Source organism: Colius striatus, chromosome 2 (assembly GCF_028858725.1).
Source record: "Colius striatus isolate bColStr4 chromosome 2, bColStr4.1.hap1, whole genome shotgun sequence".
In the NCBI taxonomy this organism is placed as follows: Eukaryota; Metazoa; Chordata; class Aves; order Coliiformes; family Coliidae; genus Colius; species Colius striatus.
This window is the reverse complement of record NC_084760.1, coordinates 87,959,932-87,986,361: the sequence shown is the minus strand read 5'-3', so window position 1 is coordinate 87,986,361 and position 26,430 is coordinate 87,959,932. Positions and strand designations below refer to the sequence as shown.

The following is a 26,430-nucleotide window of genomic DNA, read 5'->3' as shown; positions in this document are numbered from 1 at the left end:
AGCCGTGACTGGCGGAGAGGCTGGCGGGAGGCGCCCCCTGCCGAGCAGCCGGGATCACCGGCTGCGTCACCGGCCCCTCTTGCTCGCAGCCGTCCGGCGTGGGGCTGCGGCTGCCGGCCCGCCGGGCCTCGCCGGGCCGGGCGTCCCGGACTCCAGTGCGTGAGGGACGCCTGGTGGTCAGACTCTTCATCGAAGAGAGCCGGGCTGTCCCGCTCTGCCCAAGAGAGCTTCAAAATTCATTGTTAACCATTGAGTGTTACGGTGGTGTCAGAGATCCCACCTTGAAAGTGAGGGCTGCTGAGAAAGGCTATGGGCTCTTCCGTGCGCAAAGGAATGTTCCAAACCTCGGGGATTCCCACCTCTGCACCTGCAGATCTGGGGGAATCTGACTTGTCAGTGCTTGTCCTCCACAGGAATGTTTGCATTGGTGGCCTTCTGGCACCTCCTGGGCAGATGAATCCCCATCTGCTGCTGCCATCTCCACCACTTGTTTCAGTTCCCTGATGCTTATTTGCATGCTGGGATGAGGTGAGGGAGTGGTAGGGGGTAGTATCTCTTTTTATCAAGCACAACACAACCTGACAACAACTCCTACAGCTGGAGGTGACTCCCCATCAGAAATGAATAGTACAAAAAATGTTCCCATCCCGTGCTTATGCAGCCAGATACACTTGCCACTCTGACCTCCCCATGTTCATCTCATTATAAATAAATCTCTCCAGTGTCCTAATCAGCTTCCTGAAGGCTCTCGGGAGCCACGGGTCTTTGTCGAGTTGCTAATCAACACTCTGCAGGAGCTGATGTCTCTGTGAGTCCTGAATCTCATCAGGAGAGATAATGTAAGGAGGGCTGGAGAAAGACCGTTCCATCAGCTGAAGCAAACCAAGAGCTTTGATTTACACAACTTGCCCAAGTGTCAACTTTCAGCCTGGGAGACTATGGTCCAGGAAGCCTCCTGAGCTGGAAGTGGGGGCTCAGTGTGGAAATAGTGACAAAATCTGGGGGAGAGAAGGAAAGGTCAGAGTGGGTTTAGAGCTGCTGTGAAGTCTTCACCCTCTGCTATGTCCTGTATTTCCCTAATGATCGGGCAAACACTGCAGCTGGAGGGCAAACATACCTCCAAGCTGGATTTTGGAGCAAGATCCAAGGAGAAGCTCAGTCACTCCTCCTGGAATGCAGATGAGGCTGCACATCAGCAAGACGTGAGAGAACCGAGATGAGCTCCAGATGGGAGCTGATGAAGCACAGAAACCTGAAGAGGCTGCAGATGGCTGCAGCTATGGAGGAGAGGGCTCTCAAGGAGCAGAGGGAGACTCAGGCAATGCAGCATGAGGAAAGAGAGGCTGATAAATTCTGCAAGTTTGCTAGAGCAGAGCCAGGGGAAAGCTTGAAAATCATTCAGACCTAGATTCTAGGACTAATGGGCCTGTGCAGGTGGTGGCAGCCATGCATGCCCAGGGGCACACTGTATCTGATAGAGCCTGGAGTGCTGGGATTGGGCAGCAGAAAATCATTATCAAGGACGATGAAGCCCTCATGCACCAGCACAGGCTAGGGGCTGACCTGCTGCAGAGCAGCTCTGCAGAGAGAGACCTGGGAGTCCTGGTTGATAATAAACTAAACACGAGCCAGCAATGTGCCCTAGTGGCCAAGAAGGCCAATGACACCCTGGGATGCATCAAGAAGAGTGTGGTCACATCCTTCAGCAGCCCTTTGCAACACCCAGACCCCTTGTGATGAAGACTGGAAGAAAAAAAAATTCTTACCAGGTTCTCTTTGATGCTCAGGCTGAATGAATTGGTGTAAGTTGAACTCCCAGTGGCCATTCACTGTGTCCAAGGCTAGCTGTGGGTTGGACAGGCAGGCCAGAAATTAGTTGAGGTTCTGAAGCTACCTGCAACTTAGAAAACAGCAGCCTAAGTGGATAAAAGCAGCGTCCACAAATCCCTACAGCTAAGGGAAAGTATTCATGTAGCTCTTCCCAGCTACAAAGTATGGATAAAAACAGAAGAATGTTGCCTTGGTTTACCCAAGCCCTCCCTGGTATTAGTTATGTACAGACATTTGAGATGAGTAAGAGCAAGGTGGGATATGCAGTGTACACTCTTGCATACCCCAAGCATCCAATGGCTTTCACCTTGAGGGACCACCTAATCTTGATATCACAACCCAACCTACTCCGTCTGAAGCTATTCCTCCACCCTGCCAGTGCTGCCCTTTCCCTTGCACCCAGGCTGCTGCCCAGCCACTGTTCCAGCGTGCCAGAGACTTGAATTTGAAATGCAGTCACTTTGCATGGAGGTACCTTTCTAAACCCACCTCTGAATAACACCTCAAACCTACCATCTCATTCCTCATGTGGCACTCGTTGCCACCACAGCTGCTTTCTGGGTCAAAGGAACTAATTTGATCAGAAAATCATGTAAGAAGGTTTTAACCTTCATTATTCCCAATTGCAGACTAATTTAAATGCAGCATTCAAAAGGCCCTGCAGTGCAATTACACAACCAACTGCAGGAAAACTAATAGCACTTAATTGTACCATGGCAGGAAGGTGATATCAGCATCGGCACTTTTTCCCAAGTAGATTTCTTCTGCAAAAGTGTCACCTCTGCAACCTCCAATGAGTCTCACTAGCCTCTTCCCCAACAAGCATTTTCTTGCACATAGTGATGAATTCAGCCCTGCTGAGTATCAAACGCTCACTGCCCTGTGATATTCTACATGCGGAGGCAGTTAATTCGTGTATTTATTTGGGAAAACACTTCCTCTATTACCCATTGTTTCCAAGCAGCCCTTCTTTCTGGCTCAGGGCAAGCACTAGGAGTGAGCAGCAGCAGGTTTCTCTGGCCAGCAGCTCCAGTCTGATCTAACCTCAGGGGAAGGAGCTGCTGGCTTTGCTGGGGAATGGACCACTGGTATGATGAGTGCCTGTGAGGCCTCACACACTGCCCACGCTCCTGCCCACGCTCCCCCTTCACTGCTTTGAAATTCAGCCGTTTGCTGTTCTGCAGGTCCTCTGCCAGCACAGTGCCAGCTTTTCATAAGATCTTAGCAAGGCCTTGCCCAAACTCAGCTATCAATAGACATGTTAAAATACATCTCACCATGAACAGGAGTGCTGCTCTATGCTGCCAGAGCACACAACTGAAGCACCAAACACAGAGGTGGAGCAAGACTGCTGGTAGCACTGCAGCAAGAGATGGGCTGGCTGGCAGATTGTCCCAAGTGCTGCCCAGCCATCCCTGCCTTTTCAGCCTGGTCTCTGGCCTAAGCCATGTGGTGGTTCCTCTGGTCCTGGCCTGCACCAGAGACCTTCTCAGTGCCACAGGCATCCCACAAAGCTTCTCCTGGTGTGTTTGCAGGCAGGCAGCAGAGACCTGTCCTGGCAGCCCACTCATCAGAAGCACAAGACACCATTCATGTTGCTCTTGCATCCCTAGGGACAGCTGAGGTTTGCTTTTCTGCAAGAAGGTGTGCCCAGATCTGCTGCTGTCCAAGGAGGGCTGGGAAGCGATAGTGAAGGAATAGTTTTACAACAGCTGAGCAAAACCTTGACAGTTTATCTTTTCCTTCCCTCAGATCAGTGGCAGCATGATAGATCTGAACTTGTGCTGTTACCCAAGTCAGCAAAAGTGGATGCCAAGCATGCTGGCCCTCAGTGAAGGTCCCAATACCAACACTACGAGTACAGATTGGTTACTGGTGGAGTAGGAAATATGCCCAGTAGCTCCAGCTGGCAGCAGTCAGGACAAGAGCCTGAAGCCTGAGTACCTTACAAGTGTCCCCATCTTTAGATCTTATTGGCCTTCTCTGAATTTAGGAATTTATGACCAGGAAAGCAGCAGCAGTCCAAAATGGTTAATCCTACAAAGCTGCTTCAGAAGGGAAGCAGGGAAACATAGGTCAAGAAAGTTTGCCTGCCATAAATGAGTTGCATTAGGAATTGCATTATTGCTATGCAAATATTAGCCTGTTTCCTGAAAAGATCATAGTGACCTCATTTGAGCCTTGAGAAGGAAAACAAAAGTTATTTGCTCGCGGCTTTTCCCAAAACTGGAAGTCATGTTGGAATGGGATTTGTTTAGTAATATAACGCAAGGTTAAACTGTGATAAGGATGTAACCATGGTAATATGGGAATGGCTCTTGATGGAAGTCTGCAGGAGTGATTTGCGTAACCCCTAAGAGCCACAACTTTATGTATTCATCAGTGTGATCATTGGGAAAATAAATATGTCAAGCAGACAAAAAAAAAGGCAAACTATAAAAGGAATGCTTGAGGGTGTGTGCCTCATTGGAGCTTTTCCCAAGGTAGCCCTTTCTGGAAATTCTTAACATGCTGTTTATTTTGCAATGGTACAGCAGAAAAAAACAGCCATCAGATGCTTTGGCTTTAGCAATGAAGAACATCAGTAATTTCTTTTGATTTCTGCCTGAGCAAGTCCAGGACCTCCTGCAGTAATTCTACTGCAGCAAATCATTACAGTGTTTATTTTAGATGGTTTTGTTTATCTAGGCTCTAGTTGATCTCAGCCTAATCCAAGAATTGCAGCATTAACAAAAATTGAGGTAGCAGGAAAAGTCTATAAATCAGGCCTCTCCCAGAACTGGTTTGCAAGGTTTTTTTTTCCACCCTCACTGCAGGTCAGCATATCTTACTTGGCCTGAGCCTTTGTTGACAATGAAACTGCACTTCCTTTTCCATACTTGTTACAGTCACTTCGCTCCAAAATACAGATAATAGAGTCAAATACAGATGAAACTGTTGCTTCAGAGTGGTACAACAGCAGTGTCCCTATTAGCCTGCTTTTCCTTGTCTTGTTTCACAGTTTCAGTCTCAAATATTGCTGTAGCTTGGGAAATTAATTACATCAATATAGTTTGCTCCGACGGTCTGGCTTGACAGCATATCACATGATTTAGTCTCCTCAGCAAACTCTGCTTATAAAAACAAGGAAACACTAATGTAACCTTTTATAAATATCAGCAAACCTTCTTTTTTGGACCAAGCACTTTTTTAACCTTCAGTCACAGGGTAAACTACTTAGCACAGTGTATATGTATATGTATATGTATATGTATTTTTAGGAGAACTGCATAATAAAAGTACAGGTAGTAAAGAAACACTGTGGCAAAAAAATAATCTGCTACTATAAACAAGGTCTGTTTTCAGCAATCATCAGCACCTGCAGCCCTTATTGCAAGGGAGCTGCCAGTGGCAGCATCAAAGGTGAGGGTCAGGACATAGTCCACTGCCAAGTATGCACCTGAGTCATTCCTGCCTGCACAGAGAGAGAAGTGCACCGCAATAAAACCCTGCTTACTTAAGATTAGAAGCACAGTACTGGTGCTGTTTAGAAATCGATTAAGCAGTATAGTTTTGTTATGGAATATGCTGTGCCTCCTAGGAATAGTATGATGCTGGTTAGGAAATGCTCTAAACAAAAGTCGTCCATATGTATTAAAGTTCCTCAGATGCGTTGCCTTTCTAGGCAGTACTTGAAAGTGGATTGAAAAAGTTGGTAAGTTTAACAATAGAACATGTCACAAGACCAGAAAGCACAAGCCCTCTAATTTAGGTGCTGTGTGAAATCTGCAAAGAGAGAAGTGCACGATACACTGTTCTCAATGCCATGGTACAAGAAGATAGCATCATGACACTGATGATTTCATCAAACAGCTGTTGATTTGAAGCATCATTTCAAGAATCCCTGGAAGGCAATGCTTTGTAGATTAAGGTTCCCCTTCTCTAAAGAATGACTGAACAGTAGTCAAAAAACTGCAGGAGTGCCTGAAGGTGAGAGTGAAGTTCAAATATTGTGGTCAATTAAAAAACTTTAAAGGAATTGTAGCCATCTGGAGCAAAACATTTTTTTCAGTCATCTTAATTATTTGCTATCACATGATATTCATTTTCAGAGGTAACTAGTAGATGTTCATATTCAGAGCTAACTAGAATACTCAAGAAAACTACAGAGTGTTTTCCAACTTTGGAATCAAAACTAGGAACATTCTAAGTGCAATCATGCAAGCTGTGGACCTCAAGGCTCCATAATGCTCTCTGTCCTCTTCAGACATTTCAACCCTCACGAGGTTCTTACAGCTTAGGGCTGAGCAGTTGGAGTAGGTCAGACAAAAATCCCATCAAGCACAGGGCCCTCTGCTCCCCAAAAGCCAATAGACCTTCATCTCTCCCCTAGTACTAGTGCGCTTTGGCTAACCTTGCCAAGCTTCTGAGTTTCTGAGGGCTCCTCTACCCTTTTGAAGTTTCTGTGGAACGCTGTTAAGATAAGAAACCATGGGATTTTTAGGCTTTAGGCATTAGATTCTGAGTGAGTTTTAGGGGTTTAGCATTAGTAAATTTCACTTGTTCTCTAGGAGCACACGTTACACAAATTCAAGCCCTGTGGAGCCAGTTAATCATCTAAGGAGCGAGTCATTCTCACCCTAGCAGGACAATCCACCTTTTGGCTAATGCCTGTAGGGATGTTCAGAATTAGCTGATGAATTATTCTGAGTAAATCACGTTACCTTCCAGTAATTAATGGAAAAAACAGTATGTACAGGCTTAGCCACTACAATGTTGTATTTTACATTATTTTACCCCTTAATAACAGCTGGACAAATTAATTTCTAAAAGAATAAGTAAATTTGCACTCACCTGCAGCCTTTCTTTTACCTTATCCAAACCAGTGATCAGCATCTGAGAAACCCTAGGACCACCTCATTCTGAAATAAAAGAAATTGGGAAGTTTCTGGTTCAGCCCAGCAGAGGCTGAGAAAACTTCTGAAGCCTTAAATACTTCCCTGGGATTTTTCCCAGAAATTTTCCTAGTGCTCCAAGCTCCTGACATCTGTCAGTCATGCTGCTGGGTTTAGTACATGCTACACAATTTTTGCAAGCAGAGCAGATGCATGAAACTACAATTCAATTTTATTCCTACAGGTCAGTAGAAGAAAAAGCTTTTGAAATCATTTCCTAGGGTGAAAGTCAAATTTTCCATTAAGAAACACCTAGATACAGAACTAAACTATCATCCAGAGATCTCATTCTTTCTCAGTAGGTTTACTCTTCCTACTTAGGCTATGCATTTCTTTCCAGCAGCTATGTCCAATAATGCCAACATATTTTACTCAACAGAGTCTCATTCGAGGGGTTTTTTTTCACATGGCTTTTACATGATATTTTTTCAGGATGCACACACAAGTACAGGTAGAGTACAAAGTGAGTCAAAACAGTAGGAAACTCCTATTACAGGCATCAAAACCCAAAGTCACCCAGGCATGGAAAAAGGAGGCTTCTAATTACACTTCCCCCTTTCCAAAATCAGCTCACTTGGATGCATATTCACTACCTCTCCTACAAAGCCAAAAAACTCTGACCTGTGGTGCCACAGCCACAGCACTTCTGGGCTCACCTCAGACATCTTTAACCAGATGTTTTTTAAAGAATTGCTTAATGTTTTCTATCTGCAAGGTGTCCTTGGCTTTTTTATGTTCTTGTCTCCGTTTCTAGAACTAGTAACACGAGGCCACAGTGCCTCTTCATTATTAGTTACAACTTTTTGTAATGACCTGAGCATTTTTACTGGCAGAAGCAGTCTATTGAGGAAAGACCTGAAATGAGCATCCTCGAGGCTGAATTTTGACCATATCTGACACTAAGCAGGTATTAGCTAGCCTCACAAATCAGTAAGTACTCCTAATATCTGCCAGTATCTAGCCTTTTTCTTCTTTATTTTTTACTCCAAAGTACCCACCGAAGTCCTTTCTACAAAGTTCAGGATATTATTGTTTCGTCTTCTGAAAAACATTGTTTAACTGAAGATACAAATATTTGGTCACATAAGGTTAGCTCATTGTGAAGCACAGCCAGAGAAAATCCAGCAGGCTTCTAAGAAACCTTTCCAGCCTAGGAAGCAGTTGGACTCTTATTGAGCAATGCACAAACCACATCACTTTCTGTAAGGGGTAACACTTGTTGGCCTCCTCCCAACTATAAAAACAAACAAATGAAAAAAAAAGACTTTCCTTCAAGAATGGCTTTAATCATAGTCTGGATGGCTTCACATCTCCCACAACTGATGAGGTTTCTGGAAAGAACAAGTGCCTGACAAAACAATTCTTTAAGGTAATAATGATTTGCTGTGATTGTTCCTTCCTAGCTGTGGGAATATTTAAATTGCCATGCTAAATGTGGATATATCCCAGAGCTCTCAGATACTGTAAGAGGAATATGACCCTAGAGTCCTGTTTGTAAAATGAAGAGCTCATCTGAAAGTTCAAGCCACTGTTGAACTGCATGCTTGCATTTACACCCAAAGGTTCATGTTCCCCGTGCTCTGCAGTTCCTGCAATCTCCTTCTGTGAAGAATCTCATATAAAAATAGCTCAGAAATTATCTGTTTCATAGTGAAATTAAATTTAAAAAAGGAAAACCCAAAAGGCTTTCTTACAGTGACTACTTTCTTTGAAGTAGGCTCCTCAAACTTACCTGGCTCACAGCTGATACGCTGGGCTAAATGCCTGAGGGCAAGTGACAGAACCCTTGCAGACTGTTCACATGGGTCCTCCTGTGCTCCCACCAAAGACAACTCTGGGTTTAGAAACAGAAGTTGGGCCATATCTGTATGCAATGCCTCACTCTATCCTAAGAAGTTATTCTACCCTTTCTCCCCAGATAATCTCTCCACAGCTGAGTGCTTTATTAAAATAATATTTGCACTACCTTTAAGAAGCTGCCTTTGGATTGCTCTGCTTTAGGGGTTAACTGCAATTTCCTCACAGACCTTTTCCAAAGCAAACAAGGGAGAAATCGCTGTGCTAGAGCAGTGCGACTCAGCTACTGATGCTAATACTTAATTCCACGCCCTGAGAGAATTTCTCTGTAAGCCAATACTCTTGTGGAGCACACATTTCTATACTCTGCATGCATGCACTGTGCATATATGTGTGCATCTTTATTAATGATACTCACTTGTACCATTCATTTATGAAATTCTCTTACATTAAATAGCAGTTTCTAAGGAAAAAAACCCCATTTTTAGACCCTCAGCCACCCACATATTTACATACATTCAGTACTGCCATCAGATAATATTCACCAAAAAAGATTTATTTTTTTCTTGAAACAAAAAAATGGGACTCTAACAAAACCAAAATATTACAGAAAGAAAAATTATTTGCTATCTTCATGAGAAGAACAAAGACACGAGCAGTAAACAACATGGGTCTTACATAGAAATATATTTCTCTCAGAAATATTTTTTGCATAATTCATTCTAGTCCATGTCTTCACGTCACTTCTCCCTCTTCACAAGACCTCAGACCAAATGGTGTGTGGAGGGGGAAATCACATGGGATACAATAACTTAGCTTGTGGTCTATGAATCAGTAGTAGTCTATTACGCTTAAGAAGGTGGTACATACACATTGAAAGACAGCAACTGAAAAGGTCACACGCATTCACACAGGAAAACTGATGAGTACACAGAATGGAAAATTAAAGCAATAAATGCTTACAGATTAACCCAATTTCACTTGGTTGTAGATGCACAAGATATTTCAAAGATTCCACAAAAAGCAATTTTTCATTAGACAACATTGGCTGCCAGCTCAAATTACACACTCCAGCGATCGTCTCTGAAACAAGAGATGTTGTCAAACAACATCTTGAACAAAAGAAATGACCAAGAGGATGAAGAAAAGCCTATCAACCTGAAATTATTCGCCTGTATTCTTCCTGCTTCTTGCCTTGTTCTTTCTTCCTTGTAAAACATACGCATTCAGCAACAAAAAGAGATGTTAAAGACAAGCATTCATCTCCAAAATAAATACGTGCTGAAGAAAGCTCCTGATTTCAGCAATTCCAGACTATGCCTTACAGGTCTGATATCTTCATATCCATCCAACAGAAATTAGGGTTTTAAGGCCATTTTAGCAATTCTAAATCAGAATGGGTCAACATTCTCTGGATCTCTCCCAATGAAGTTAGCAAAAGTTTAAGATGGTCTGCAAGAAACAAAGAAAGACGGATCATTTAAAGGCTAATCTCTGAATGTCGTAGCCGAACGTTCACAATTACATACCTTTTCGGGCTTCTGGGAACTTGGGGGCAGCCTCCTTGCTTATGCTCACCATTACATGAGTTCTCTTAGCATCCCCTAGAATTCCCTTGAAGCACTTACAAGAAAAGCATACTGAAAAGAAAAAGCTGATGCAAGGGATTGGGATACCTCTGCTAATTTTGTTTCCTGCTCCATCCTCTCACAGCTCGCATGTAATTCCATTCATTAAATGATTCTCTCTTTCAGCAAATCTACTTCTAACACGAGCTAGAAATTCAGTTTCTTGACAGACAGATAAGATCGTTGCATAAAATACTGGTTTGTTCTCTATTTGCCCTTTTTTTTGCCGCTGTTTTATTTAAATACCTTATCATTGCCTGGAAATAGCTTACACATTTCCAACTTTGTTTCCTTTCAGAGGGAGAGTACTAAATCCAGGATGTAATTAAGCCTTCATTATTAGGAATATTTTCTTTTCAGGGACCCAGCAGGGTTTCCAGAATGCCAAAATCTTACTTGGGCCTTTTCAGAGGGTAGACAATAATTTGGCAAAAGGCAGGAAAAAACCACACAAGGAGCCAGAAGGGCTAGAATGTTTTTATCAACAAGCAGCTGAAGATAGCTAGAGAAACTGGAATCTAGAAGTGAAGAAAGGAATTAAACCCCACATTTTAAAAAGAAAGGAAAAAGTTCAGTCTTTGAATTTGAATAGTGTGTACTGGACATCTCAGAACACATTCTGGATACTGCCACAGACTTTCTGCTGGACATCTGCAAACACTTCCCCAAAACTGAAGAAGTATTACATTGTTAAAATTTTGCAACAGCTAAAGTACCAGGGACCATGAACACAAATATGTACTGAATCCGTACCTTGTCGAGGAACACATGTATTTTGGCACACATTGTGATTAATTTGCCAAAGGGAAAAGCCACCCACAGATATCAAAAGGCAGGAACTTTGACTTCCTCACTCAGGCTGAAAACATATACATCCTTTGACGAGGCAGCTTGTATCACAGCAAGTCATTAAAGCTAACAAACTGACATCATGAAAGCACCTCTGCTTCCACTCCTACGTTCTTGCTTGCCACTTGAATATCTGAGAGTTACTTTTCCTGTATTCAGCAACCTCACCAGAGGACTCTTCTCGCGGAGCACGTCTCTCCAGGAGCAGCAAGCCATGCATATTTTCTCTCTAGCACTGGACCAGGCGAAGAGACATGGACCCTTTTTGGAAAAGCAAGTGTTCCGAGCATGGTTATATTATTCTGATGTGTACATTGTCATACAGTCCTCCCATGTCTAAAGCATGCCTTTATCATAGAAATTGTTAAATCAAGATCATCAAGTTTAGAGGTTGAGTTTAGAAAGCTAAATTTATAGGATCCTTTTTACACAAAAGGACTCTCTACATCTACAGTGAAGAAAGAAAAAGAGTATTTAACAATACCTATCATACTAAAAGACCATCTTGGGATAAAAATGTCTCTATACCCAACTGTAACAATCCATGGAAAACTTCAAGTAGGATTCCACGTTCTTGATCCCACAGATCTGTGGGAACTCAAAGTGACAACCTCACTGATGGCACTGAAGCTATAAGGCTCAGCTTAAAGACTGCTGAAGCTTAAATGTTTGGAAAAATTCTGCTAACTGAAGTCAGACTTTTTCCACTAATATTGAAAAGGTACTGTTGTAGCGTTATCAATTATGTAGGTGGCCAGATAGAGCACAAGGAGAATATCTTCAGAAGTGGTGCAGTGAGATATTCACATCCCAAATTCAGAAAAATATAACACCACAAGGGGAATTCTAATCAAGTCTGCTCCTTTTGTAGCTAAGATACATATAACCAGCAAATATTTCATCATGGTGAGGCAGCACTATTTTCCTTTCAGTCATCCTTACATCTTTTAACAAACTGCAAAAGTAATGATCTAAGTTACACACGCACAAAAATGTCACAACACAAATTATACAATTCATAATGCGGCGTAACAAATGCAGAAAAGGATAGAACAAATTTGCTGATACGCCACAAATATTCAGAGGAGGTTTAACACACAAAATGGAATTTCTTCAGCAGCACTGATTAAACTCAAGATGAGGCAAGGATCTTCTTTACAAAGTAAAGGCACCAGCTCTTTGTAAACACGTACTCTTCTCGCTTTAACTGAGAAAGCACTCAAAATATTCCATGGAGGCAACCTGTGTGGTAGTGTTCCATCGCCTATAAATACTTCACAGTAGAGATATCAAAGGCCTTTCTCTTCCTTTTTACTGTATTTAGTAAGTGATTTTTCTTCAATTTATCTAGTGGAAATGTTATAACGAATCTGCAAGACTGTGTTTTCTCTTATCTGCCTTCTGATATCTATCAAGAAGTCTCAAGGCAAAAGAAATGTCAGATGCCAGTATGAAATACACGTTTGCAGTCATCTCTTGTTTTCAGTATTGTGCTATAGGCCGTTTCCCAGAAGGAACCGTTGGCTTATATTAAAAATACAGGTAAGTTTAAAAAATAAAATAAAATTAAAAAGGAAGTTGTGAACGTCCTCCAGCTGTGCAGCTCCCCACTCTGACTCTTCAAATGCACTAGCAAAGACTGAACAACACGATTAGAGACTTCTCATCACGACGACCGTACTTCAGCTTTTCCAGATTTCTTTCCAAGTATGCATCCTAAATGTAGAAAGTCTCCCTAGCGTGGAGAGTATTCACACAGCTCTGGGCTAACCACACTGCCACACTTTAAACCTGTTAAAATAAATACTCCGTGCCGGGGTGAATTGTTCGCGTCTCGGGAAAAATTAACTGAGCGTCTGCAAAGTTTCTACCACACAACTATCACCAGCGTCACCAAACACATTTTACTACTCATACACGCAAACTGAATGAACACACTAATTAACATCGTTTGGTATCCAGCCAAACTTGTGCGCTTCCATGTCACCTCCTTGCAGCTTTATAGAGTCGACTGAATTTTTAATGTAGTACTTTCAGGTTCTACAGGACTGTCAACTGGTACCTGGAAAGGAGGGGAAAAATAAAAAAAGCAGGAATTACACTGTTATTCAGCAGAAGCTACTCCCAACCTCAGTATTCTAGGGTAACTATTAGGTTAGACTCCAGTACTATATGTGGTTAATTAGCCAAATTAAGCATTTACAGGAAGCCCTGCTTCCCTTTCTCTAATGAAAAAAAAACAAACACAGAATTGAGTTTCTTAGTATAACTCTAAAGTACATATTTACTGCACATAGATATTTATCACCTGCAGGTTAACTTTCATGTTTTTTCCTCCATTACATTTAAACACAGTAGAATCTTTACAATGAAGGTTTGTTATCAAAGTGCTACTGTACCCTATTAACACAGGCAGCTCTCTATTTATGGTAATATCTGGGCAAGGACTCCAGCTTTTTGTTATATCCTGGGTAATATGAATGAAGCTGTGCATCAATCTAGGGTAATTAACAAGGTGATAATGGAAAACAGATAAGTCATGGACTATTGCCTAAAGTCAGTACGTACACCCCCTGAGATAGCACTGACCCAAGCTGGTAAACCCACAGGATGCCACACCGCACACACGCAGCTGTGCAGGCTTCAGGTTCAAGTTAGCTCATACAGCACCAGCTTGGAAGTTTCTGAACTTTACGGAGACATTAACAGTGTGCACCTGAGCACAGATGAACAAAAGCTGTAGTACGTGCAAGACATCTACACATACAATGAAGTGTGACAGAGTAGCTTGAAGCATCTAACTCCAAAAAAGCTGTGCAATTGTCTTGATTTAAATGAGCAAAAAAACCTCAGCACTGAAAAAGTTTCCAATGACAGCTGTATTTCTACTACTAACTGTGACAACTTGAAAAAGCTGCTGAAACGTGATCTTGGGTCCTCCTGAATAGCAGAAAAGTGCTGTGCTCACTCTTCATTTAAACTGAGAGGGTGCTCAGCAAAACAGACCCAGGTCCCCATGCTGCACAGGATAGAAACTGCAGCATGACTTCTGGTCATCAGATACCGACTTTACTTAAAGGGAATGCAGGTAACTTAAATAAAACACATAGTCTATAACCCAGCCTCCTGACCCAATACACAAAAAGGCTTCACAACTTACAGTGCCACCTGCAAATACGAAAATGCAAGATTCAAGCATTAAAATCAGACATTGATATTAGGCACTCAAAATTCAGGAAAATGTGAGAGCAGAAGGTCTTTTACTTTTTTTTCATGGGAGCTAAAGGGAGAAACAGAGATTACTCATTTGCTGTTAATAATATTATGCCAATAGAAGCCATGCATTCAACTATGATAATACAATCATGGTAATAGTCGCCACTTACAGCTTTAACATTCAGATTCCTAATCCCTGAATTCACATTGTGCCTTCGCAAATCTGATTTTATTAAGGCTGAAACAAAAAAACAAAGAGAAAGCTGATTGGCAACTTTGGAATGACATGCATTTCAAGGGAAACGCTTGTACAGAAGCACACAGAAGCTGCTTTCAGCACAACTCAAAATACTCATATTCACTCTTTTGTGATGTGAACTTACTGACAATTTGAACTTGCTCCTTACAAAGCACACAGAGAAAATGACAATAAAAGCTTTTAAACCATGAGCACTAGAAGCAAAGTTTGATGGCTTTAGCCCTTTCAGCACATTTTGTAAGCACCAATACGTGTAAGTCACTGGTTCAGCTCAGGATTACATCAGCAGTTTCTTGCATTTGGAAAACTGCAAACTGCCTCCATTCATGTGTTTGTTTATATTTACTGTCCTGCTCTGGAGATAGATATTTGTTTCAAAATTAAGACATGACTCAAGAAATGGCAGATGGCAGTCTATATATTAGCAACATCATCCTTAAAACAAAGGGTGTGCATGCATTAAGTATTTTAAGTGAAAAACAAAACAACAAAAAAAACCCCAAACACCCTAAACCCTGTAGTTAACAACTTCTGCCAGCCCAGACAGGAAGCCACGTATTTAAATCCTAGATGTCCAGACACTACCCAGAAATTCACTATCCTAAAAAACCCTTCACATTTTTACATTAAAAGAAATCATTACTTAACATTTTTGATTAATTACCTGTTAAGATAATTCCCACAAAAATCCAAGCACAAAGAAAGAGGTTTCCTGCCCGAGGACTGTAGTCTGTTGTCAGTTTTCCTTGAACAAGTGTAAAGACAATTCCAAATATCTATAAACAAACAAGTCACCTCATCAGGGTCACAGAGAAAAGAGTCATCATCTTCTATTATAAAGTTTCAGGTCACATCTTAGAGAAACTAAATAAATAAAATAAATGGAGACTACAGCAACACAACAGAGACTTAGCAACCAAGCCTAAGACAGCCTTTGTAGATTCAAGCCAAGTGGCCTTCCTGAACATTACTTCAGTTAAAGAAACAAAAATGATATAACCTGTGCTGATGCATTAAGGAGGCCTGAGGAAGTGCCTTCAGACTCTGGGTATGTAATTTCCACAGCAAATTCAAACCCAAGTGGGAGATAGCCAGTCATAAAGAACCTGTTGAAGAGGAGAGTAACAGAATGACAGGTGTAGCCTTCATCTATTACTACAGCTACAAAAGTCAAACATAAACATATGGTATTATGAATTACCTAGTATTCTGAACTATCTGTTTTCAAGACCTAATGAGATTCAATATTTGCTTTTCCTGCTTCATTCTCCTGATCTCATCCAACAACTTCAGCCATATATCCCTCTCTCTTTAGGTCAAAGATGATTGAACATCTTTGTCTAGATTCCCATAACCACCTACACTCCAGTTCATACATATGAAGCAACCTTATCTAACCAGTCCTCAATCCACTCCATGATTACAGCCAATTACTTTCAAATCAAAGACATACATGAACATCACTGTTTAATCAGCCCAAACATCCATGTTGGAGGACAAAAAGAGACCTCACTCACTGGACATTGGCGTATCTGCTAGAAGCAGCCGTGGAAGAAGCTGAGGGGACCAACAGGTGTCAGGAAGAGCAGGGGTCTAATGGAACTGAAGTTGGTTTATTGGTTTTTAAATGGAAACTCTCAATGACATTTCTGGCTCTACCTCAACTGCTGTGTCTGGATACAGCACTATTCCCTCAGCACCTCTGGGACTTTTAGGTTATGTATCTATGAGGAGTGCTCATGCTCTTCTGAACCAGCACCCAGCATGTTGCCTGGGTTATGAAAACATAGATTAATGAAAATGCCCAGAAGCCAGTCTTCCTGGACTTGCTCAGTTAAACTCTAATCACTTATCTGTTGGTCAACAGAAAGATTCAACTTCACTGCAAACAGCTTTTTGAATTGGAATCAAAAAACATGACCACATACTGACTTCTGTTAAGTGTACAAAAATGTTAAATGAAATTCACTGAAAAGTAAGTTACTTCAGATTAATTCTCATGTAACAGAAGGTGAAATCCTAGTGAATCCTATCTGTACTGTGAGCTACAAGCATAGGTTGAAAGCACAGCAACAGAATACACAATAGAATCACTTGGTTAAAATAGTTAGGTATTGTTTCTGAATAGAAAGTCTTCCAGTCTTCTTTAATTGCTCACCCAAGTACTCCTCCAGTCACGAACACTACTATAAGGTGTCCGAGGTCCAGGGTGAAAGTAAATACCAGCAACCCAATGAAAGAGAGAATGTAAACAATCAAAGTAGTTTGCCTGCAAGCCAATAAAAAGAAAATTAAAACATTAACATTGCTAACGTAAGGTCGTAGCACATCGCTGAAGCATGGAAGAGCAATAGAAACATTACTTACTCTCTAACAACTGATATTCTACAGCTATAACACTTGCTTCACGTAACACTGGCTCAAACATATCATGCAACAAGAACATATCCCTTCCCAAACTCTTTATTGCCTTGGTTATACAGCTGCTTCACTCAAGGCTAAAGAGACTTACTTAGGCTCTCAAAGAGTGGACAATCGCAACAGACAGGACTACCTTAAGACTATTTTTGTTCCCCCCCACATTGTACCTCTTGGCCATTCTGCAGTGTTGCCCATGACACAATACATCAATACACACACACCCACATCTGACATCATTAGCAATAAAAGTCAACTGAAAAGGCGAGTCAAACAAATCTCATTACAGTGTTCTACTTATTTTAAATCTTTAATAAGGGCTGTCATCCAAAATACTAAAGCACATATCACTTCTTTGTGAGACAAAACACATGCAGAAACAAAGCCAAACTACAGCATTAATGTCCATTAGGTTTCTACAGCTTTTGCACATCAGGTAGTGAGTCACAGAGGGAGAACTACTCCACTGCAAGCAGTACTCCAGGGCACTGCTCACTCCTGGGGGACACCACACCAGGGACGAGAGACCTGGAAGGCCCGACCCCAGCACAGAGTTCTGCTTCACGCTCATTCCCTGAATTAAACACATGTTATCCTTACTAACAAGACCAGAAGCAGCATTAAAAAAAAAAAAAACAAAAGGAATCCATCAACTGGCATTTAAAATAAAACAGTGCAGAGTAGGCTTTGAGTCCTCAAGAGAAGGAGCCCACTGTGCCACCTGGCCACTGTATGTCAGAATATAGTGCCTTCCTTGCTAACCTTACACTCCTGAAGAGACAGGGATAGGTAGAAAATCCCTCCTCATCTTTGCATTCTCCTCTCTCTCTCATTTCTTTTGGCCAAGAACCACTAAGAGTCTTAAGCTTTTGCTGTAAACTCAGAAACTAGTCTCCATCAAGGCTGCTAAAAGGTCAGGGATGAACTGCATTTTATCAGCAGTTCACTTCAGCTCTTGCGTTGCGTTCTTTTTCCAATGCAATTGCACCACTTTCCTACCCCTAACCCCATACATGCCTACCCACACTTACTTGTATGTTTTAGTGTAATCCAGCCACAAACCACAAATAATCGAACCCACCATTCCTGCCACCACCAGTGTCAAGCCAATTCTCCCAGCGTTCACTTCTTCTCCCTTTCAACAAATATTTATATGGTGCTCATTAATAACTTGCTTCCACTCAAAGTCAAGTTCAGACCTCTTGGCAGTCATAAGTGCAAACAAACATTCCTATGACTCCCATAGCTGTATGGTGCAAAAAATTGTAGAGGGGTAGAAAGGAAACCAAACATCTGAGCGCACATAGCACCTAAATTATAGTAAACACCACCTCTGCAAATATAAGGTAAAAAAAACCCAAACCAATAGCAAAGACAAAGAAGATCCAAGAAACTTACCTCATAATGAGTTACTATCATCTGGTTTAACAACGTGGAAACAGAGTAAAATGCCCCAGTCATAATACCTGCAGTATCAAGTGAAAAGCATCAGTCATTCCAGGTGTAGCCATGCAGATCTGCTACCCCAAAAAGTTTATCTTTTAAGACTCACATCAGAGGTAAAACCTTTAACTTCCAGCTAAAATCTCTTCACTAGACCTACAAATGGTATTTTGAATCCTGCCTGGGTCTTTTTTGACACTCCCTCCCCCAAAAACCACCGCAAACAAAACTCGACATGCGTTTAGCACGCATTTGAACTGTTCTGTCAGACTACCAACAGCACCACTTACCATAACTGATCAGCAAAAGTACAAACGGAGTATTTTTGAACAAGTTAATAATCGACTGCTTGTATGAGTAATCCTCATGAGGCATAGCTTGCAGGACTGCTTGAGAATGACTGGGAGGGTATTTGGGCTTTTCTTCAAACACTGGGGAAAAAGAAGGAAGAACCACAATTTTGATTTGGCTTTACCAGACTAATGCTTTTTCTTTTTGGAACGTTTCAGCTTGATGAACTTTAGAACATTAACTCGTGGGTTTTAACACTTCCGTGAAAAATATATTCTGTATTTTCTCACAGAGAATGGAGTCACAGGTACAAAGGATGTGCTAATTACTTGGTCACATCAGACTGCTGGCAACATACGGTCAAAGAGATTTGTCCACAATGTGTCTAGGCTTTTGTATCTGAATTGTAAGACTAACAGAGAGAATACTTGTAGTAAAAAGCCAAGTGAACTAAATATTCTGAGAGGTCACTCCATGTGAAGCACAACACACAGTAAACTGGTTGTTGCGTAACATTGGCACAACAGGTAAGGGAACACAAGTAAACTGAAGAAAATGTAACCTCAACTACTGTGAGCAAAGTCAGATGATTTCAGTGAGATGTTGTAAACACTCCCTATGGTCAACATTTAAATCACAAGGATGGAACACTCACCAACGCCTGTTAAGAAGAACAAAAGTGTGGACACTATCGCTGTTCCATAGAACATGATGCTGATGTTATGTGCCATTAGATCGATATCATTAGGTGTATTTGGAACCAAAACAGGTGGCAACAAAAAGCCAATTGCAGTGCCAAGCTGTAAAGCAAGAAAAGAAAACAAAAAATTATATCCCTGTGAACATAAAAATTAACAGAAGTGAAAAAGCCTTACCAGTTAGAATTCAGAATCCATTTCATAGCAAGTATTACAGATTATTGATGACAAGTTCCTGTCGCAGATGATCAAGGAACCAACAAAGAGGGGTGTGCTGTTGGACCTGGTACTGACAAATGAAGAGGGCCTGGTTGGGGATGTGAAGGCTGGAGGCAACCTCGGCTGCAGCAACCATGAGATGGTAGAGTTAAAGATCCTGTGTGGAAGAGGAAGAACACAAAGCAGGACCATGACCCTGGATTTCAGGTGGGCCAACTTTGGCCTCTTCAAAGATCTACTTGGATGAATCTCATGGGATATGATTCTAGAACACAGAAGTGCCCATGAGAACTGGTCAATCTTCAAGCATCACTTCCTCCAAGCCTAGGATCAGTATGTCCCAATGCACAAGAAAGGAGGAAAAGGAGGTAGGAGGCCTCCATGGATGAGCAAGGATCTGCTGGGACAACTCAGGCAGAAAGCAGCCATTCATGAGAGGTGGAAACAGGGGCTGGCTTCTTGGGAAGAGTATAGGAACATTGCCAGAGCATGCAGAGGTGCAACTGGGAAGGCTAGAGCCTTTCTAGAATTACATTTAGCCAGGGAAGTTAAGGACAGCAATAAGGCATTTTTCAAGTACATCAGCAGCAGAAGGATGATGAGGGGGAATGTGGGCCCGCTGCTAAACACAGAGGGTGCCCTGGTAACTGAGGATGCAGAGAAGGCCAAAGTACTGAATGCCTTCTTTGCTTCATTCTTCATGGCCAAGGCCAGCCCTTGGGAAGCTCAATCCAGTAAGGATAACAGGATGGCCAGGACAGTAGAGGACTTGCCCTGAGTGGAAGACGAAGAGGTTAAAGACTTGTTGGTCAAGCTTAAGGCTCATAAGTCAATGGTCCTGATGGGATGAATCCTAGAGTGCTGAGGGAGCTGGCTGATGTGATTGCCAAGCCTCTCTACATCATTTTTGAACATTCATGGAGGACAGGCGAGGTGCTGGAGGACTGGAGAAAGGCCAATGTCACTCCAGTCTTCAAAACAGGCAGGAAGGATGACCCAGGAAACTACAGGCTGGTCAGCCTCACCTCCATCCCTGGAAAGTGATGGAACGACTAATCCTGAAAGTTATCACTAAACATATGAAGGAAAAGATGGTTATCAGGGGGAGTCAACATGGCTTCACCAAGAGGAAATCCTATTTGACCAACCTGAGAGCTTTCTATGAGGGCATAACTGGCTGGCTAAATAAGGGGAGAGCAGCAGATGTCATCTACCTTGACTTCAGCAAGGCTTTTCACACTATCTCACATAACATCCTCATCAGAAGCTCAAGCAGTGTGGCTTGGATGAGTGGACAGTGAGGTGGATCGAGAGCTGGCTGAATGACAGAGCCCAGAGAGTGGTGATCAATGGCACAGAATTGAGTTGGAGGCCTGTGGCCAGTGGAGTTCCACAGGGATCAGTTCTGGGGCCAGTCTTGTTCAACATCTTCATCAATGACCTGGATGAGGGGACAGAGTGTACCCTCAGCAAGTTCACTGATGACACCAAACTGGGAGGACTGGCTGATTCCCCAGAAGGCTGTGCTGCCATTCAGTGGGATCTCGACCGGCTTGAGAGTTGGGCAGAAAGGAATCCCATGAGGTTCAACAAGGACAAGTGCAGAGTCCTGCATCTGCGAAGGAACAACCCCATGCACCAGTACAGGCTGGGGGTCCAACTGCTGGAAAGCAGCTCTGCAGAGAGAGACCTGGGAGTCCTGATTGATAATAAACATGAGCCAGCAATGTGCCCTCGTGGCCAAGAAGGCCAATGGCATCCTGGGATGCATCAAGAAGAGTGTGGCCAGCAGGTCAAGGGAAGTTCTTCTCCCCCTCTACTCTGCCCTGGTGAGGCCTCATCTGGAGTCCTGTGTCCAGTTCTGGGCTCCTCAGCTCAAGAGGGACAGGGAAGTGCTGGAGAGAGTCCAGCACAGGGCTACCAAGATGATCAGGGGACTGGATCAGGAAAGGCTGCGGAAACTGGGGCTGTTTAGTCTGGAGAAGAGGACACTGAGAGGAGATCTTATTAACATATTCAAATATCTAAAGACTGGGTGTCAGGAGGCTGGGACATCCCATTTTTCTATAGTAGCTAGCAACAGGACAAGGGGTAATGGGATGAAGCTGGAACACAAAACGTTCACTTAAATGTAAGAAAAAACTATTTCACTGTTCAGGTGAGGGAGCCCTGGCACAGGCTGCCCAGAGGGGTTGTGGAGTCTCCTTCCTTGGAGGTCTTCAAGACCCGTCTGGACGTGTTCTTGTGCAACCTGATCTAGGTGACCCTGCTTCTGCAGGGGGGGTAGACTAGATGATCTCTAAAGGTCCTTTCCAACCCCTACCATTCTATGATTCTAAAACTATGAAGGAAAAGTGTTCCTTTAGTATCACATTTCTGAGCAATTTACTCTTAATGACATTTCACAGTCAAGTCTTCCATAGCTCAGGTTTTAACCTTTTGATTTCTAAGTTAAAAGTACAACACCATACCTAGTATATAGCTCATTTAATAACTGAGCACTAAGGACATATTTTTTGCAGAAAAATCTTAGAATCATAGAATTGTTTGGTTGGAAAAGACCTTTAAGATCATTGAGTCCAACCACTAGCCTCACACTGCCAAGCCCACCACTAAACTGTGTCCCTCAGCACACTGTGCATGCACATAAATTTGTGTCAGTCATCGTGTAACTGTACAGATGACAGAAGACTCCAGCTATTTTTGTAGAAACAGTGTTTCGCAATCAAAACCCTCCGCTTCATGTCACAATCCTGTCACTACAGTAACAGACTGACACACGAGGCTCATTGCAGAACTGATACAGCAGAGAGGAGCAAAAAGAAAAAAAGAGCATCCTTATTAAGAAGCAGGAAACCAAACCCCACATCTGCAAATCTTGCTAAGGAAATAAAGAAAAAAAATAATCACAAGATAAAATAGTAGCAGGTTTGTATCTGGAGTCAATCCCAATGTAGCAACTGATTTTGTATTAAAAAGAGATCAAAAAACATGAGGACTGAAATTTTTGGTATATATACATATCAAGCATTTTAAACCATGAAGAAACAACAGTCTTGAACAGTACTCTCCACTTTATCTCTGCTGCTCTTGCAAAACTAAACTGCATTTTTAAGTGTTAAAACAACTTTTTTCTTTACTAAAAAAAAAAAATCTGCATCTATTTCAGGTAAAAAAAAGCCATAAGAGCACCAAAGACTATTAGAGTAGCAAGTCCAGCACTCAGAAAGTACTAATTCAAGGTGTGCCAATGTGCTTACAAAGCACTCTTTATGCCTATGCCCAGTGAAGGCTTTGCTGGTTTTTTTTCCCCTTCCACAGACCATCAGATTTACACAGTATTCAATATTCACCTGAAGAATTTGTCTCTTTCTATCCTCATCCTTCAGTACACAAACCCCACAAACACAAACTGAGTACATATTACTCTTTCACTTAAGGCATGTGTTTTCCTCTTGTTGTATGAGCCAATACAGCACCCACAATATTCCAAGGAAGTCAAGTGATACCATTTTTCACCTTTTACCTCTAGAGAGCTTAAGGCCAGAAGAACTGGGAGAACTGCTGAGTCTGCTGTGCCCAGCTTAAGATGCTAAATACTTGTAGAAATCTGGCACTCCTAAGAATCCTTAACAGGTACATGGCTGCGTTCCCCATGATTTGTGTTTCACTTCAAGAGATAATGAGTATGATCTGATTTTTGATAACTACTCTGACCCTCCCCTGCCTGCGGTTCCAGCCCTGCTTGCTGCAGCTCCGAAGCTATGCAAAGTATCTGACAGAAAAGTGGATGACCTACAGCCCTGTTGGTTATAGCAGGACAATTCTGTCACGTAGTTCACCTTGTGCAATTAAAGAAGTACAGCAAGACTGCATCACAATGCACATGCAACAACATATACAGACAACATTACTTCTGACTTCCAACTGCCTCATTTGCCATTTCACTACTCTTTCGATCTAGCTTTTGAGAGTTGGGTTTTCTATAAGAAAGTAAAAACCGAGAACAGAGAAATTCTATTGTTTGACATTGTATCAATCTTCCTGGGTCACGAGCAGGACTGGGATCTTCAGGCATAGGTGGCACACAGCTCTGAGCCAGCAGAGTGTGATGCAGCTGCAGAATAAGCCGTGATGCTTTGCACAGCACTGCCAGAGTGATATGGAACACCCCGTGTCAATATGTTTCACACGTGCTTCCCTAGCAGAGGACCATCAAGCAGCATGCTAAGATCAGTACTAGCTTCTGGTGGGGAATACACTCCGGAAATAACCACAGTATATTCTGTTCACTTTCCTGCTGTTTTCCTTGTCCATCTTTCTCGTGGTTCCTATCCCTACAATCCCTGCCCTCCTGCTCCTGTCCTGCATCACTTCAACCCCCATGTTTCAGCATCTGAGCAAAGCATTGATTTCAGACTCCAAGCTGGATCCTTGGCAATGTACTGCAGAACTGAAACCCCAGTAACCGCATGAAGAGTAGAAATGCAGCTGCCAAAGAAACCTTTAACCTGAATTCAAGATGCAGATGCAACATTTTTTTCAACTGCTAAAACAACCAATCAACAACCCCCAAAGTCTTCAGTCCAAAAGGGACAGCTGACCTGTCCACTGGAAGACTTCAACACAAAAAAAAATGTTAAGAAATTGTTTTGGGAAACTGTAGAAACTCTTAACAGCCACAGGTATGAGCTAATGAGCAATCCTAACTGCAAATATGTAACACTAATATTACTGCTGCAATAATCCAAAGTGCACAAACATAAAATCATTAGACTCACATACGGAAAAAAACAAATCCCCTGTTGCCTTAATCAAACTGTACCTATGCCCTCAGCCTTTGCCAGTGATGTTGATTGGAATCTTAACATTTTATTGGCATAAAAAAAAGCAGAGACGGTGGTAGGGCATGAGAACAAAGCTATGGGAGGAAAAAAACCCACCAGTATTGTATCTTCACCCATGCTTTCAGATGCACCTGTTCCAGGTCTCTGAAACTGACCAGGGAGCTTGAGGAAATCTATAACTGCGTTATCAGCTCCCCACAGCAATGTGAACTGTCACCACAGTGTTACAGAGTCACCAAGGACATCGAGTACTGACAATGTTTCGAGGCCATGCTTTTAAAATCAGGAACTAATATATGTTCTCACTGGGGCTTTCCATGAAAGTTCCCATACTTCATCCCCCTTCAGCTGCGGGTGGATTCAGTCAGCTAGATGATGCCACACACAAGAGAAGAGATGCTGAACACGGGAGAGAGAGGAAGAGGAAGTGGAGCACAGGGTTCAGGATGATGTGCTCTAGGCAGCCGACAGAAGCATGTGAGCTGCTACCCACTCGCACGGAGCTAGGCTCCTGCAAAGCCAGGCTGCCCGGGGAGGGTGGGATGTAACAGGTGATCGCCTCTCTGCTTGCCCCTAGCCCCACTGCTCTTCCTCTCTCCATTTCTCAGAGAATGCTTTTTCTTTCCCCACTCCAACGACTTACGTTTAGCCCCACGCCGTGCCAACCCCCAAGAAGCCCACCTGCCCAAAGCCTCCCGCCGTTACCTGGTTGCCCAGCACGGCCACGGCGCAGGCAGTGGAGACCTCGGTGGGGCCGAACCATACGGAGGCGACGCGGGAGGGCAGCCCCAGGATGAAGACCTGGGCGACGGCGCAGACGGCCTGAGCCGCCAGCGTGAGCGGGTAGCGGCCGGGGGCCAGGCTGCCACACTTGAGCCAGGCGCCGAGGCCATTGAGGCCGGAGCCCAGGAGGGCGGTGAGGCGCAGGCCGCGGGCATCCAGCAGCCAGGTGGCGGGCAGGATCAGCGGCACGTAGGCCACCATGTAGACCATGGAGAGCCAGTCGATCTGCGTGAAGGAGACGCCGTAGAAGCCGGCGAAGACGTTGCTGAGGATGCTGTACTGGATCCATTGGAAGGCGTTCACTAGGGAGTAGCAGCTGAAGACGGCCAGCACCGCCAGCCGCCGCCGCGACAGCCGCGTCTCAGGCGGCCCGCCCGCCGCCGACAGCATGGCCTCGGCCTCCGCCGCCGCCCGCTCCCCGCCGCCCGCCGCCTCCTTGCCCGGGAGGAAGCCGTTGTGGCGCTGCAGCGGGGGCACGGCGGCGGCCGCCGGCGGCAGCGGCGGCGGCATCTCCCCGCTCTCCCCCTCTGCCTCTTCCTCGCCGCCGTCCTCCACCATCTCGGCCGTCTCCCCACCCAGCTTCCCCGGTGATAGCGGCGGCAGACGCAACCCGCTCTGCTTAGCAAGGTCACTGGCCGCGGCTCCGGCTCTGGCACCTAAACCACGCCGCCACCGCCGCGCCCCGCCCGGCGCGGCAGGGCGGAGCGGAGCGAAGCGGGAGGCGGCCCCCGGGGCCGCGGAACATCGCGCAGAGGGGGCGGCACTGAGACGGCAGGGGACCGTGTGCAGGGCTGTTGCTGCAGCCCTAGGTGTTGGGAGGCTGCGAGGTGTGTGCATGTATGTTCATGTATAGAAATATATGTATTAGGAGAGGGATTGGACAAGATCTCTAACAGGGTCTTCCAACTCCTACCATTCTATGATTCTATGATATATATGTGTATGTAGTTGTGCATGTATATATATGTGTGTGTGTGTGTATACACACACACATACACACAGTCTTTTAAGCTGAACCTGTGAAGGCTGACCATGCGGGTGACTAAGAACCATACAGAGACAGGAACGATGTAACTTACCCCCACGTTGACATCCGCAAGGAAGGAGCAGCATAATCCCATTCCTGTCATCACTTTCTCGGCTACTAAGCCCTGCACAGGCCAGGCCGAGCGGTCACGGGCCTGCGCTTGGTGGCTTGGCCCTCAAGAATACCCTGTT

At 43.6% G+C, this 26,430-nt stretch overlaps 1 protein-coding gene across 1 annotated transcript; it reads right to left on the bottom strand.

The window, feature by feature from the left end:
* Window positions 1–9,096: 9,096 nt before the first annotated feature.
* Window positions 9,097–25,867, bottom strand: FLVCR1 (FLVCR choline and heme transporter 1). The gene is made up of 10 exons (XM_061991406.1): window positions 25,135–25,867; window positions 19,321–19,465; window positions 18,665–18,805; window positions 18,330–18,397; window positions 17,963–18,066; window positions 16,672–16,782; window positions 15,514–15,619; window positions 15,178–15,289; window positions 14,425–14,492; window positions 9,097–13,100 (listed from the first exon to the last, which is right to left on the bottom strand). The coding sequence occupies exons 1-10, from the start codon at window positions 25,768–25,770 to the stop codon at window positions 13,038–13,040; spliced, it is 1,554 nt and encodes a 517-aa protein (XP_061847390.1). The 5' UTR covers window positions 25,771–25,867; the 3' UTR covers window positions 9,097–13,037.
* Window positions 25,868–26,430: the final 563 nt, after the last annotated feature.